The 17,450-nt window shown below is 36.1% G+C and overlaps 1 protein-coding gene across 4 annotated transcripts in view; it reads left to right on the forward strand.

Annotated features, from left to right (window-relative positions):
• Positions 1–17,450, forward strand: part of UNC13C (unc-13 homolog C) — a 543,682-nt gene that overhangs the window by 126,548 nt on the left and 399,684 nt on the right. For all 4 annotated transcript variants that reach the window (XM_053928749.1, XM_053928748.1, XM_053928751.1 and 1 more), the window contains 2 exons: positions 8,354–8,376; positions 8,966–9,030. In XM_053928749.1, coding sequence (XP_053784724.1) covers positions 8,354–8,376; positions 8,966–9,030 — 88 coding nt within the window. The remainder of the gene's footprint in view (positions 1–8,353; positions 8,377–8,965; positions 9,031–17,450) is intronic.

The raw sequence follows: 17,450 nt of genomic DNA on the forward strand, positions 1-17,450 counted from the left end.
CCTGGCTGGGGCTGGTGCAGACACTAGCCAAAGTGGCCCAGGGTGCACTGTGGTAGCCTTGCAGGTTGCTAGAGCTCTTGGACTGAGCTCCAATCATGTTCTCTAGATAGAGGGGGAACAAAAACAATGGTGCTTCCTGGCACCTCTGATCCTGGAGAGTTCCCATAAATTCTGAGTTCCCACAGTTTCCCATCTGCTTGGCAAGGGTCTTAGAATTAATGAATAGATTTTTCTCCATATACAGTGTAGATGCTCTTTAAATCACTTTTCTATTACTGTGCTTCAGGTCAATTGAGTCTGCACTTAGCCCCTCAGTGATATCCCTTTCTACTGCTGATTGCTCCCTTGGGGAAGGGTTCCCATGGTTACTGCTTCTCTGTCTCTCCTACTCTTCTTTATGTGGCGTTCTCATTTGTCGTGCAGAAGCTGTTCAATCAGCTCTCAGTTGTTCTTCAGGAGGAATTGTTTTATATGTAAGTATATTTTTAATGTGTCTGGGACAGGATGAGTTCAGGGTTTTTCTATGCCACCACCTTGGGCTTGCCTCCTGCATAATCAACTTTTAATAGTATTTTACATTAAAAGAATAAATGTATTTCAGGTTGATGTGCATTCTGAACCCACACTTGGTACAGGCCTGAAGTTCCATTTTTCATGGATAAACTTTTTTTTTCATTTATTTACCTAGGTAGATGGAAAATTTTCATGTTGTTTTCCATTCTCATAGGTAATTTTTATCCCATGAATTTATATTGTGTGAGTGTATTTACACTGTACTGACTTTCTGCTTTATCCAGGTAGCTTCAGGAAAAGTTTTACCTTTTTTTGTGGTATGGACTTACCATTTAAGTTCTGTGAATAATAGTGATATTTATCTTTACTTTCAAGTGTTGTATCTCTACCCCCTAGCACTTAGGGGACACTTGATTAATGTTTGCTGAATGAATGAATTTTTTCAATACCTCTGTGATCATTTTTGACTTTTATTTCACTCACTATTAGTTTTCAGTTGCCACTTCATTGTAGTGATTGGGGAATTACATTTGCTTTTCTTTATGAGCTTGGATATGTTTTTAAGTTTTTGTTACCTAGCATTTGTGCATGTGCATGGAACTGTGGTATAGGTGAGCCATAATTCAGAATACTGTACTTTCATATCCTCTTATCCTGCTTTATTATCCAGAAGACTGGCCTGAATTTTAAAATTATGAAATAATTGAACAATAAAATAATTAAAAAATAAAATAAAACTATGAAATAAAACTCTGACTGTTACCTGTCGCTGTGTGGCTTGAAAACAGCCGTGATTCTACACGGCAATGTTGGTGTATTTAAATTCCCTAATAGATTATATAGAGACTTGAATGCTCTGAACCCTATTCATCTCCCTTCCATGTCTTAAAATTCTTTACTATCTCACTTCCGTGTTTCAGCTCCTAACACTCTATGTTCTTTCAACTTCAATGCTTATACAATTCCTTTCCCTCTGCCAAGAATGCTTTCATTTATCTGACAAACACCTTCTCATAAATCATCTTCCCCATGAATGTTCCTCAAACCAACATCCTTTCTGGCTGCAGAATTAGGAAGTCTTTTCTCTGTGCTCCCATATCACCATGTCATATCTTTCATATATTCGTTTCACATTGTACTGTCATTGTGACTCAATTTTACCCCCAGCCTATAAATGAACAAGAAAGTGAGTGAAATGTGAGTTACATTAGCCTTAACCTCTCACTCAGCACCCTCCAGGTGCGTCCATAATTATGACTAGAATGTGAGCAGTGTCAAAGTGCTTTCTCTGCCTGGCAGCATGTAGCAAAGATTGATACCTCGCAAGACAGTTGAGATGACTCAATATAAGAGCAGATTAAGGGCTTTGCACATAGTAGGTACTCTCTAAAGAGTAATAGCTACACAGTGACCCTCTGATTACATTATAAGTTTTGAACAATTTTCAGCTCCCGTCTCATGACTTTCAGGCATACTGTACAAGCTTTACAGGTCATACGTGTTTTTGTATAGTGGTAAACAAACCAGACCCATCTCCACCACAGCCAGTGAACAATGTTACCCCCATGTGAGATTTATGTTACCATTGAAGGACGTTAGAGCACAGATGTTTAAGAAAATTGCTAAACTATATAAGAATATAGAAATCAAATTGTTTACGAACTTAGAGATTCTTCCAAACAAATTTCCTTCAAAATGTATGTTGTAAGGGTAAAAATCTAGAGAAGAAACACAATTTTTACTTTTATATTAGAAAATTGTGAAGTATCTCAAATTTAGGCATTAGATATTTAAAATTATTTCTCATGGTAATTAGTGAATATTCCTTGTTAAAGTGATATTTATTATCACTTTACAAAATCATGGCATTTAGAGCTAGGAGCTTTAGATATATGCTGCTCAAATCTTCTTAATTTGCTTTACGTGAAGGAAAACAGGACGAAGGATATTACCTGCTGCCCTAAATCACATTTAAATTTCCTTCTCAGGATGTTCACACAAGAACTGGCAGGTCTAATACTCGGGAGACACACGTATATCATGTGCATTTTTATAAGCTTAGGGCTTTAGCTTTCTGGGTTCTCGTGCAGCATGTTTGAATAGTGATGTTCGCCTCCTAAATATTTTCTAAGTGGAAAAAAATTTAACTAGTTTTGAGACATTAAAAAATTTAGTGACTGTAATTTATCTTTAATCTCATTGATAGCTGAGATTTCACTATAAAGTAGATAGATTGCCATGGTCTTACATTAATGACATTAAGTAACCGAAATTCAAAATGACCTTGTGAGATGACATAACTCCTAAAACAAAGAGGGAGTAGCATTATAGGAAGTATCCGGCATGTCATTACAGAGGCTTAACCAGAATGTGACTAAGCAAAACAACTATATGTAGAATAAAAGGCAATTCATGATGAAAAAACCGTTATGTGTATTGGTTACATGTATATAATGTATAAAATACATATATGTTATATATATGTAAAATTAAAAATGTTTAGTATTTAAGGCCATTTATTTTAATTATTGCATATTATTGTATGAAGGTCATAGAACATAATTTTCAACCCATACTTTTATACTAATTCATGTATCTCTTTTATAATTTTTTAAGTTATGAAATGATACAGATCTTTACATATGGATTTATTTTCAGTACTTAAAATTATACTTGTTTTCTAGCCCTGACCTGTGTGGCTCAGTTGGTTGGACATCATCCTGCAAAATGAAGGGTCACGGGTTCGATTCCCAGCTGGGGCACATGCCTGGGTTGCAGGTTTGGTCCTCAATTGGGGTGCGTATGAGAGGCAACCAATCGATGTTTCTCTCTCACATCGAAGTGTTTCTTCCTCTCTTCCCCTTTCTCTACAAATAAATAAATAAAATCTTTTAAAAGTCATATTAGTTTTCTAGGGCTGATATAACAAAGTACCACAAATTGAGTGACCTTGAACAAGAGAAATTTATTGTCTAACAGTTCTGGAGTCTAGACATCTGAGAGTAAGGCATGTCAACAGTGTAATGCTCCCGCTGAGAATGTTAGGAAAGAACCTGTTCAGGCCTTTCTCATAGCTTCTGGTAGATAGTTCCTTGGCTTTGCATAATATTTTTCTTGTGTGTACATCTGTCTTAATGTTTCTCCTTTTTATAAGGATATCTGTCATAATGGATTGGGGCCACCCTACTCCAGTAAGATTCCATCTTAACTAATTATACCTGCAACAACTCTATTTCCAAGGAAAACCACATTCTGAGGTCCAGAGGGTTAGGCCTTCAACATATATATTTTGGGAGACACAATCTAATCTATAACAAAAATAATTCCTTTGGCATCAACTTCCAAAAAAGGAATTTCATCATGAAAACAATTGCTAGACTTCACTAAATGTTTCTGACTATTTTATTGTTTTCTTTGTCATCAACCATGTATCACAGTGTCTGATTCATAATGTCATAAATAGCCTTAGGAATTATTGTTATATTAAAATATTATTCTATCTTTGCTAATTTTAGAATCATGATTAAATATAGTTTTAATAAATTGAATCATTTTTCATGCTTATATTTAACATCATTGCATTCTAACTTGTGGATTATCTAGTCACATTCTTGAGCATTTATTTATTGGGGTATTAAGGTCACTTTTTGAAAAATATATACTTATTTGTGAGAGAGAGGGGGAGAAAGGGAGGAAGAGAGAGAGAAAAACATCAACTGGTTGCCTCTCGCACACCCCCAACTGTGGATCTGGCCTGAAATGCAGGCATGCGCCCTGACCAGGAATTCAACCAGTGACCCTACAGTTCACAGGCCAGCACTCAGCCCACTGAGCCAGAACAGCCAGAGTTTAAGGTCATTTTTTATAGACATGTAAGTTCTTTTTATATGCTGAACATATTAGCAAATTTATTTTATTTTTAATTGTTTTTATATACAGAAGTACTAAATGGACATAAATGTATCAAACTTTTCTTTGGTATCTTTTTCACCACTAAGTGTCAACATATCTTCTCATCCCATAGGGTTAATATTCTTTCCTATTTTTATTTGCTTTTTTTAAACTTTATTTTGTATTTAACTATTTAATACATCTGGAAACTTCATGGATATGTATGAGATAAAGATACAAATGGCTATTACAGATACTTAACGATGGTCTAAGAATCTTTTATTGAATTGTGCTTCTCTTTGTTGGTAGTAATGTATGTCCTTTCTTATTCATTGAATTCTTGTTTTTCCTTTTTTTTAAAATTGTTTTTCAAGTACAGTTGTCTCCACTTCCTTCCCACAACACCCCCCCACCCCAACCTACCCCCTTTGGCTTTGTCCATGGGTCCTTTATACATGTTCTCTGATGACCTTCCCCTAATTTTCCCCATTATCTCCTACCCCTTCCCCTCTGGTTACCATCAGTCTGTTCTTTATTTCAATGTCTCTGTTTATATTTTGCTTGCTTGTTTGTTTTGTTCATCAGGTTCCACTTATAGGTGAGATCATATGGTATTTGTCTTCACCACCTGGCTTATTTCACTTAGCAAAATACTCTCCAGTTCCATCCATGCTGTTGCAAAGGAAAAGAGCTCCTTCTTTTTTTCTGCTGTGTAGTATTCCATTATATAAATGTACAGGGTTTATTACTTAGCTACATTTATTTTTTATTGAGCTTTTAATCTATTATATTTCCATGTCTATATAGGTTTAGCTTTTATGGATTCTTGATATTTGTATACACTGTCCTCATATTTATAACTTTAAAAAGTCTTACATGTTTTTATTAATTCAGTTACACTTGAAATTAGAATAATTTCAAGTTATAACTTATCATTATGATTTTAACTTTTCAATCTATAAATCTGTTAGAAAACAATTCATCCTTCCTATACAGGAAGATGAAATGTTTACTTGATTCAGATTTTTAGATACACATAAATTGATGTGGCTTATTTAACATTGTTCATTCAACTTTCAGCAAACATTTGTAGGTTATCTATACTTCAGAAATGTAGTAGAAGTTAAGAAAAGGTGGTTAATATTACCAAGAAGCTTGTATTTAGGAGGACTGCAGATAAGAAAACTGGCAGAGCATGAGAATTATCCAGGAGGAATGGACAGTGTGCAGGGGTGTCAAACGCATTTTCACCGTGGGCCATATCAGCCTCGTGGTTGCCTTGAGAGGGTCAAATGTAATTTCAACTCCTTAACAGTTAAGGAGTAGTTACATTTATACAGTCCTAAAATTATTTTGGCCCTTTGAAGGCATTACAAGGCTGATGTGGCCCCCAGCGAAAATGAGTTTGACACGCCTGGTGTATGGTGTTTGTGTACAAGGCCACAGACCCCTGGGAAGCCACCAGTTTCCAGGAGAGGGGTTATGCTTCAACTGAGTTGGGGCACTGACAGGCAATTAGCTAGATGAAAAATGGGAGCATTTGTTTTAGCAAAGGAAACTGGAGATGGAAAGGCCACAGGTATCAAAGAGTATGGCAAAGAGATGAAAGGGCAAGAATTTAACTGAGACTAAAGTAAGATGTGAATGAGGCCCGATGGGCCGTGAGGCAGCAGTACACACAAATCGATTTTTTTCTCATGTGCACATTGGATGACATGGCTGTGTTTTACAAAGGGAAGGGACGTGATTGTAGCTGTATTTTAGGAAGGATTCAAGAGGGAAAATATTGAGGGCAGACAAGAAAAGGGGGGAAATAAACAAAAAGGGATTTTTGGTAATAAAAACGTGTTCAATGAATGAATGAAACTTTGAGTCATTGAATGAAAGAACTGAAATGTATGATTAGATTTAGCAGCTGAAAAATAATGACTTTGTTAGGATTACTTTTATTTAGTGGGATGGTTGATACAGAAACCACTATCAGTGGGAAATGTCAAGTATTGAGTATTTGAAATCAGATTTCATATCATTGCTTTTCAAGCTAATTGTTGCTAGTATGTTGGAAATAACTTACTACTCTTGTTATTACTTCATTTATATATTAGGTATATATACATGTGTGTATATATATGTGTGTGTATATATATATATATACTTACACACACAGACACACATACTCACTTTGATAACTATTTCATTAACCCTAATAGATGACTAGGGTTTTTGTTTGTTTGCTTTCTGGGTTTAAAATTATAATTCCTGAAAATGATAACATCATATCCTGTCTCCTAACACTTATATTGTTTTTCATTCTATTTTGTGTTCTAATATATTGGTCAGAATTTCCAAAAATAAGTTAATGGTAGTATTTTTGGTTTGCTTTTAAAAAGGAATACCCTAATATTTCACACTTAAAGACACTGAAAGTAAGATTATTTTTAAACATATTAATCTTAAGGAAGACTCACTTCAATTATATTCTTTAAAAATTAGAAGGTTTTGAAATTTCAACACATGATTTTTCCAAGATCTGTTGAAATGCAGATATATATTTTCTGACCAGTTAATATGTCATATTAAATTAGTTATTCCATGATTTTAAAGCATGCTTGGGGTAAAATATATATGGATATGATAATTCTTTTTCTGATACAACTATGAATTTTATTTTTGGTATTTTATTTGATATTTTAAAATATTTATGGCCATAAATAAGATTGGTATTTTATTACTTTATATTGTGCTTTACCTCATTTTGTATTGAAAGATACAGCCCTGAGATATTATAAGATCTCTAAAATATTGCAGAAAAATATTTAGTTACAGTAATTAATCTTTACTTAATGATTCAAGAAAACAAATACATTTTGGATTTTCCTCAAAAGAAGTCATTATTGAGTTACGTGACCTTGCGCAAATATTTATCTCCCTGCAGTTCATCTGTACAAGTGCGGGGTCTGGACTCCGAGAACCTAAGGTCACTCTAACTCTAGCTTTCTGTCAACTTGTATTCAGAGAGAAGTAGCTTCAACTGTAACACATAGGTAAAGCTGGATTAATAAGTTTAAAAACAATAATAATATGCAAGGTGGAAATGGACCATGCCATGATGACCCTGACAGATTTGGACTTGAGTTCTTAAAAAAAATGTATTAGTGCATTGTTCTTCTACTTGGGCCCTTGAGAAATCGAAACTGAAAAAATGTGGACCCTGTGATTTATCTGAAATTGCACTGGAGAACTGTGGACCAGCCATCCTCTTTGTTTTATTCGTTTCAGTGTTTTCACCTGAAACATTGGCCCTAAAGGGCAGCACATGGGGATCAGGAGCCCTGGGTTTGTGGTCCACTTCTGCCATTGACTAGCTTGGTGATCTTAATCAAGTCATTTAACCCCTTCAGGCATTAGCTTTCTCATGTATAAAATGGAATATATTTAATTACTTTTTTTGCTCGTAAATTCTGTGATAGGAGAAGCCATAAATAATCCCTTAATAAAACATCCTCAATGTATGTAGTCATTTGAGGTTTACTTTTACGTGCATTGATTTGGAGGAAACCAGGAAAAGTATTAGTGACCTTACTGAAGTTAGGTATAGAATTTGGTAGTTTGCCCAATGTGCTTTAGTGAGTGGCAGAGCCTCAGGCTGGAGCCTAGGACTTCTGATTCTTCAACTGTGTTCTTTTCTTTGTATGACATATTGTCTTTCATTAAATCCTGTGATCACCCTTTGTTTGATACTTTTCAAGCATTCTGGCACATTTTTTCAACTCCTTAAATTAGGAGGACCTATTATCCCTCTTCCTTTGGAGTCCAACTTTGAAATTCTGTTCGTTTATGATTTTAAATAATGTAACATAGTAACACTTTGGTCTTGTGTATGTTTAAATGATTTCTTGAAAAGTACTCCATCTAACATTTATCCCTTCTTTTCCTGATTCTCTTTCAGATAGCAGTTCTGTGGATGAAAAGGTTTTAAATCATACTTTTTCTTCCCTCCTGAGGGATCTTGTCTTTTGTACATGTTTGTTTGTGACATATTAGACCTATTTTGGTTCCTCTGTTTTAGCTGTGAAATGTGCATGTTATGCCAGCTTTCCATTCTTTGGTTGTCCTTTAAGTGTGCCCCCAATATGTTGCATTTATAAAGAGGTTACACCTTGCCAGCTGCGCTTACTTTAGCTTACACTTGCCTACCTAGGGGTCTGCTACGGTCAAACTCAGCATCTGTTCTTAAGTCTGGCTAATCATGATCTCCTAGACTGATTCATGATCTTCACTGCACATAACAAGTTTTAAGGGCCAATAGTATTTGGAATATGATATATTTCTCTGGACTCTGCCCGTGCTTTTGTTTAAATGCTGACAGCTAATTTGAAAACCTCCGCTCACAAAAACACAGTAGCTTTGACTTGGAGCTGACCCTGCTTAGCATTTGTCATACTAGGTGTTATGTGTCTAGTGCAGTTGACCCATGCCCCCAACTCCCCTGGACACGGCTATGGTATGCTAAAAGTCTGTTTGTTTTCTTTTGTTTTGTTTTTCTCCTGTTTTACTTAAGGCTCGAATAGTAAGTGGCAATGATTTGGATGCTTCCAAATTCTCTGCACTCCAGGCATTTGGTGGGTAAGTACATTCATGACCTTTCTAATTTGTTCCCCGCATCAGTAGTACGTACTTGTCTGTGCTCTCAACATCTGTATTTTGGACGAAGGATGTGGCCTGATGGTCTAATGAGATAGCCTCACTGTTGCTTTTCTCACAACAAAGTAGCCCCTATAGTGTTTAAAAAATATCTATAGATGTATATATGTGTATTTATGGATACATGTAACTACATGCGAAGAAGCCAAAATCACCTGAGCGGATTAGCTGTTAACATTATCAGTGCATACATAAATACAAACACGTAATTTCACATAAATGGGCTCAGTAATGCAGTCAGGACTGTCTTTGGATCTGCTTGTTTGTACTTGATGCTATGTGTATAGACGTCTTCTACATCACTGAACTAATGAATGTAATCTCCACTTTCATTTATGTCCACTATCATTTTTCATAGCGGCACTTAATGGGTAGATAAAAGTATTGAAACTTTAATCACAAAATAATGTAAGGAATTATATTCTTTATGTAAAATACTCAAACAAAAAGCAAAAGATCATCTTTCACGCTCATAATTACACATTGGTATCAGTTTGGCATGTGTGTTCCTAGACTTTTCTCTATGCGTTTGCATACATATCTATGTTCACAGAAAAATAGTTTTGTATTGTGTATCTCTGTACATTTAACATAAATTATGCCAGTCTGTGTGTGCAGCACTCGTTTAGTGCTGACTTTGCAGCCGGCATGGTTACAGTTGTTTTATGCCTAATGACATGTTTGAGCCTTACAATGGCCCAGTGAGGTAAGTACTGTTTTTGACTTCCATGTTTACAAATGAGGGGACCTATGTATAAAGTATTTTAGAAAACCAAACTTTCCCTTCATGCAGCTAGTAAGTGACAAAATCTGTATTCAAACCCGGTTAGTCCAGCTCCGGGGCCTCAGCCACTGTGCTGTACCGCACCTGCAGCTCGTGGTTTCCTCTCCCTTCTTTTTCTCTCTTCTTTCTCACGTGTCTTGGAGCACTTCCCACTTTATTATTGCTAAGTGATGCAAATATTTGAAAATATTTAGGCAACATTTATTTGTTCATTTTTCTGTTAATTGACTTTCCAGACTATATCTAGGTGTCATTTATTTAAATGATACTGTAGCAAACACATAACAAATTTTTAATTTGTAATGGGTGAACCGAAGCTTATGCACAGTATACACAGACAGACAGATGAGTTGTTTTATCAGTGTTGACATTTGAACAGGTTTGTATACAATATAAGTAGAAGCAAGATTTATGTATATGTTTTAGGCAAATAAATAGTTTCAGTTATGTTTTATAATACTGTCATTTTTCAAAAATGAATATATTGTTAAATGCATCCACTACTTCTTTTCAATGAAATATGTAAAATTTCAAGTTTAAAGCTCCTGAAAAATAACATACAACATTTTTATCTCCAATAAAAATAATTAAAATGTTATTGTGTCTTAAATTTCTCTATCTTTAAACACATAAATAATTTACTCGCGTCCCTATTGTAGTGTCATAATGATTTAAATTTAAGAAAAGTAGCTTTAATGAAAGATCACCATAGATCACCTATAGATAATTCAGGGAATGACTGGATTGCTCTCTTGTCCCTACCTCACACATACCGTCTCTTTCTGTCTTTACGTTTACTAGAAAATAACTTGGCAAAGTCAATGAAAGCTTACCTTAGGAAATAATTAAATTGAATTCCAATTTAGTTATGAAAAAATGCTGTAGGTCATGATCTTGAGTTTATGACCTTATCTGAGATCTAAGATCATAAACTCAGTTTATCTGAGGTCCTTCAACTCCTCCCTGCCTGTGGTATTCATCACTCCCTAACAACTTGCTTTCCTAACTCATGTCTGAATACGGGCTTTCATATTATAGTCAAAGCAACAGAGTCAATCAACACTCTTTATTTTCTAAGGGCGAGCTGTGTAAATGCCTAGCTAAAAAAGTCATCTTTGCATTTTGAGTAGATCCTTTCCACATCATATTTTCCAGAGACTGCCTATTTCAAGGACTTTCCAAGGGAGTTTGGAATTATGATGGTATGGGAAAGGGATGATAATTTCCAGTCATCAAGAGAATTTGCCATTATCTGCATGCTTATGCAGAATAATCTTGAAGAATCTTGAAGACAGCCTTAAGTAAAGCCTTCAATCACAACCTCTTTCAGGCAGATTTGATTCTTGTCTTACTTTTCCAATATATATTTTTAAATTATTTCTAATAAAATGGAATATTATCATTCTAAATATTATAACTTCTATTTTCCTGGGAAACAGAGTGGAACAGACTTTCAAAATAGGGAGTCATCGCTTCTTCTTAACCATACTATCTCATTCTTCACTCCTGTACCTTCAGCACCCCTGATCAATTCAGAGCCAAACCGCTTTCCCCACTCACTCCCCTGTCTCAAGTGTCAGTGGCAGAACAATCTGTGCACACTGAAGCAAGGGGTAACCATTATGCTCTTCTCTGATTTCTGCCCATCTCTCTTTACATTTCTTGTAAATGTTGCTGGAAAAGACATGCCAAACTTTGGTCTATTTCCCCTGTGTCACAGTAATTTTAAATGGGCCCTGGAAAATGAATTGGGAGATGTATAGAGAAAAGAAAATGAGACACGAAAATTAAAGGGACAGAAGACTGGAAGGATGCATGTTTCAGTGAAATTATTAAACTTAACATTTTATATCTCCTCATGGCTTTACAGGAACTTGGTAACTTTTATTAAATATGTAAGCTAAGAATCATACCAGAAGCACCCACCAAGATGCCATTGGAAAAATGAAAGAGCTTTTTTTGGAGGAAGCATCTCAGAGATAAAGTAGAGAGACAGCGGCAGTAGGCAAGAGCTTTTGGACCATGCCATGGGTCTGACGTCTGTGGAAGGAAAAGGGGAAGGAAGGAAGGGCTGGCTGTGAAAAGCCTTAAACTGATGAGGTTACAAGGAAGTGTCAGACCAATGAGGATTCCTAGAAAGAAAGGTTTCCTATTAGAGGAGGCCCACGTTGAGCATTTTTATCAGCTCCACCATGCTCAGCTGAGGAATGTGGCCTTGGGGTCATGCTGTGGTGTGTTCTGTAGGTGTGCTTTGAAGGCTGTCATCCAGCTACAACTCTCTAAGAGTTTCTCTGAGAGATGTCTGCGTGATGTGTGCCCATAGCTACCAAGAATCTGAAAAGTCAATTTGATGAAAGCCGCACAGATACCTTCTCCAAATATGAACCACTTTATTAATAAAAATGATACTCCTTCCTGGTTTGATTGCATATGATATAAGATCACCCTTCCCTGGTCATTTGTTATAAGGGCTCCAGGGGTTGTATGATGAAGAGCATTTCAAGGCCACTCACTATGTGTATTTTCTCTTTGTGGTCTCAAGGCACTGGCCTTGTCTGCACCACAGCCTATAAAACTTTGGTGGGTGTAAGGGGAAAGACAGATAGTTTGAAAGAAGAAATATTTATCATCTTTGTTCCCCTTCTTTTCTAGTCATTCAAGATCTCTGCAGAATAGTTCTCATGGGCCTAAGTTCTTCAGCTTATGTGAAGGAAGGTTTATTTATCTTCTGTCCATGGTTCTAAACTAGGCTATAGCTGCTTTCCTTAAACTCAGGAATCTGGTCATTGCTTTCAACAGCTACCAGAATCATTGAACCTTGTCAAGAAAGAAGGGATGTCAAGAAGTGAAGAAAAATCAGAGCTGGAGAAACATGGAGAGATACTGTTGGAGGGCAGGACAGTGAGAGACTGCCACATAGAAAAAGAAAATGTTAAGATGATCTGTTTTGACTTTATTTTCAAATAGATACATTTTCTGAGATTTCCAAGGTTGTTCAATTATTGCATGAATAAATAATTTGATAAAGGTGAATAATCTAATTACTAGCCAAAGCTTTGAACAATTCCTTTGTTTTAAGGTTTACCTTGATTAAAATAGAGATTTTTCTCTTGCTGTGGTAAAATCTGACATGAGTTAGGTTGCACAATATATGGATATAGCTGACTTAATATATCCTTGATATTTCTGTCGTATTTCTGACATTGCTTTTATGTTGCTCTATAAAGTTTAGAAGGTTATATACTGTCCTCATGCCCCCTCCCCTCATCTTAGTCTTGGCCTTCATGATAGCCAGGGCATAAAATCACCCATTTAACTGGGAAGCTAAGGTTGTTCTTACTCTCCAGGGGCTATTAACACATCCTTTCTCATACCAAGTCTTCTCTTTGGAAGTTGGGACCTTTTATTTTTTTCTTATACAGTTCATAAATCAAATTATTCTCTATCCCCTCAGGTAACTTCCCTGTTTCTTAAGGAAAGGGTCAGAGAGTCTCCTAAGCACAGACGATGCCTGTTTCCACTGCCGTAACTCCTTCCCTGCACCAGTGGTCTATCCTACATGAACACCCTTGCAGGCTCTAATAAGTGTGCGAAATACTAAGAAAATGGCAGCTCCCCTACCCCCAACCTAAGAGTTTGCTTCCATTTCAGTGAGAGTTTACTCTTTGAAGAAAAAGTGAAGTCTTTGTTTTTCTCTGACTTTTCAGTCCCTTGTTTTTATGGGAGAGATATTTTTCTTCCAGGGGATTTGGTACAGAAGGACTTCACTATAGATTTAAGTAAAAGTCAATTGAGATTAAGGATAGTTAATTATTATTATAAAGGCTATCGGACACAAACAGGGTGTACTTTCACAATTGTATAGTAATTCAATCTTCACACTCATAATATTTTACTTATTTGTATTCATATTGGCATCAATTTAGTATTAGTCCCCAATACATTTTACCTACATAATTGTAAATTGATATTCCTCTTCCATTCCTCCCTTCACATTGTCCTGATCTTCCCAGAGAGCAGAAATGGATCAGCAGAGAAATTGTGGGTAAACAGACGTCTCAAGATGAGGAGAAACTCCAACACTAAGATCTGCCTTTGTAAAAACCTATTTGACCATTTCTAGAGATATTTAAAAAGCTTGTTAAAAATGTTGCGAAGGAAATTTAAATATTAGTTGCTTGATAATTTAAAGCCTCTTGCATCTTAAGACTTTATTATATCCTATACTAATATTATATCCTATCCTAATATAATCACTGTATCATATAGATGTTGCCATGTAACAAACCACCCTAAAACTCAGTTGCTTAGAACTGATGAATCCACTGATCTTCTCTGCATTCATATACACATGTATGATCTCCTGGGGAGGGGCTGGTTCTCGCATGTCTGTGAGTGTCTGGCTGTTTTCTGGGCAACAGACAGGATTTACTCATCATCCAGCTGGCCAGGCCGAGCTTGTTCACATGGCAGAGGCAGGATTCTAAAGAAACGAGGGGAAGCATACAAGGCCACTTGAAGCCAAGGCTGGAACTGACAGCCATCACTTCTGGTGCATTTTATTGTCCCAAACAAGTTATAAATTCAGCTCAGTCAAAAAAAAACATAGGAATAGTCCCTGCCTATTTATGGGAGGAGTGAACTGAGGTCATTTCTAAATGATCTAACATAATCATGTATACCTATAATTAAGTAATCTTCAAAATTACATATTTTTCATAATTTGAAGAAAATGTTATGCATATATGCAACTTCAATTATATATTCAGTACTTAGAATTATTTTAAAAAAGAAGTTGTATGAAAATACCAGAATTTCACTTTGTATATTTCTCAGTGAGCTCAGTTACAGTACGAGGTACAGGATGATTTACTTTCCGGGGGATCAAATGCTCTGAAGTTTTTAAGCAAGGAAGATATTTCTGAGTTGGAGTTGTCAGGGCAGACTTTGTGGAGAAGGATGGCATTGAATTGGGATTTGAAATTGGGTTAGAATTTTGATATGTAGATATGAAAAATAAAAGACAGAAATGAAAGTAGTAGAAAAATTGGAATAGCATCATAGCATCATGGGCAAGGAAATGTTGGACAATATTTTGGGCAATAATATGTCAGACTGTATGAAGGATAAAGTGGAAAATGTGTTTGTACAGATAAGTAAGTTGAAACTCTGAATGTCTGACCAAAAATAATGTATTTTTTCTTTATTTTACATATTCAAAAGATTAATATACTCAATATCTATTTCGCTGGAGATGATTATACTAAGTGAAGTAAGATATTAAATATATTAATCTTTTGACTAATATGTCTATAACTTTGAATACCTTCATCCTGTGAAAATGACTCAGGTGTTCGGGAACACAGTTGTTACACAGTAGCTATTGGATAATGACAATGAGAGGAAGAAGCTATAAGTTTGTTTTCACAATATTGTATATGGTTTTCATTAACCAGAGAAGATTTATCTGCCAAAAGTACGAGAAACTTAATTTTCAGAAAGAAATTCATCTTCAGGAGCAAGTGTACTCAGGCATAGCAGACATCTCTTTTGCTTTGAGCACTTTTATGTAACTCTGTCAACCATGATGAACATCACTGTAATTCCTGCTCGTTATCTTGATGTTCAGACTCTTGGGTTCTAGGTAGGAAAGATCAAAGGGCGAGATTGGCAGAAGCCATCACTGCTCAGAATGGTCAGAGGATAAATCTTTTCACACAGGGTGACACCACCTGCCACATACACTTTACATATAAAGATGCCTCCTGGAAACACTACTTGAAATAGTTGTTCCAGAGTGACAGCTGTAGAATCTCAAGTTTCAGAAGATTCCCCAAGATTAGTGGTGAGATGCACTTATTTTGGTCAAGTGTAGAAACACCAAAGCTATAAAGTAGGAGTGAATGAAGCAGCGTAATGCACGCAACAGAGTATCCTATCTGGGTCAGAGCTGATGCTCAGTTTTGACCAATGTGATGAAATCTGTGAAAACCTTTCCTAATGTATCTATTGGCCTTCATTGATTTATGTAGAGACTGAGGAGAGTACGTGGACAGCACTCTCCCAATTGGGATTCAGACTTAGACATGTATGATGGTAGAATGGATTAGAGTAATCAAATTGATGGGCAGCAGAATTCAGGGCAGCAGTGGGGTTCCTGTAAGAAGTCTTATCATAAGGGAAGAAATAGTCTGACATGGCAATTGAGTCTCCATGGTATGACCTGAGCATCAGGGGGAGGATTTCTGGTTACTGTGTTATGTTTTAAACTATCATACCCAGATACACTGGTTACATAAGTAACTTTTAAGAAGAAAAAGGAGTACATGTGAGTTTGTGTTATTTCTTTGGGAACCAAGCAAAACTTGTAAGTGTTCCACCCTCAACATTGCTAACTGGATGTGAGCAGTTCAAAGGATACAAATTACAGAAAAAATACTACGTGAAGGCAAATAATATCTTCACTTCTTCCATTTGGTCATTAAGACCTACAGGGGGGATATCGTGCAGAACTTCTGAGCAAAAGACAGACAAAAATATGATAAAATGGTAAATATACAGAATTTGGGATTAGAAGGCCTAGTTAAGTCTTGACTCTACCATTTACTAGCTGGACAAGTCATTTAACTTGTGAGTCATAATGCCTCACTTGAAAAATGCAGATTATAACAAATTAGCTCACTCAGTCATTTAGTGCATCTAAGCTTTTTCTCCTAGAACATACAAAAACAATAGTTTCATGATACATTATAGAAAAATTAAAAGCTTTGGTCATGGTGGCCAGAGATAGGTTTTACACAACACAGGACTTCAATTCTAAAAACAGCAAAGTCCCGAGCAATCCAAGGTTGGTTGGCCACCCTACGAGATCTGAGGGACTCTGGCCACCCCAGCTGGCCACTGAGGGGGGTTTCTCTGGGAGAATTAGCATTTCTTTAACAGATGTAGCTCACTAGAAGCTCTTAGGGAATCAAATTAGGCATCATATTACTGTCTGTGCGGCTTTGCCTCTCTAGATTTCTGCCTGAGAAAATGCATAGATCCAAGCTTGAAAAAGTAATTGTCTACAACAGTTCCCTATTTGGTATATTTCACTAGATATGTCTGTTTGCCCTTGAAAATACAAGAGTCATATCTCAAGAAAGAAAAAAAAAAGGAAGAGAGAAGCCTTAAGAGGTAGAATAGAGAGTCCATTTCTGAACTGAATTGATAGTGAGAAGAATATTGGATGTACAGAAATCTGTTTTATTTCCCCTTTGATGAAGCCTCAGTAAGTAGAAATTAGCACGGCTTTCTGTTTTTTCTAAAATCTTTGATGTTTGAGTGAAGATGTTGCAGACACTGACAAACCTCTTCCCTTTTAGTGTTATAATACCGTTGTCTGCTTTTAGTTGCTAGATATTAGCTTAATTATCTCAACTGAGATGAGCCTTTCCCTTCCTGTTACTGCAAACCAGGGCCTGGGAGGGTTTTATTTCATTATCTTTGGGAGGAAGGGCCAACTTCTTGGAGCCAAATCTGAAACCAGACCTTACCACTGCTTAGAAACTTGATATTT

The sequence above is a fragment of the Desmodus rotundus genome, chromosome 7 (assembly GCF_022682495.2).
Source record: "Desmodus rotundus isolate HL8 chromosome 7, HLdesRot8A.1, whole genome shotgun sequence".
In the NCBI taxonomy this organism is placed as follows: Eukaryota; Metazoa; Chordata; class Mammalia; order Chiroptera; family Phyllostomidae; genus Desmodus; species Desmodus rotundus.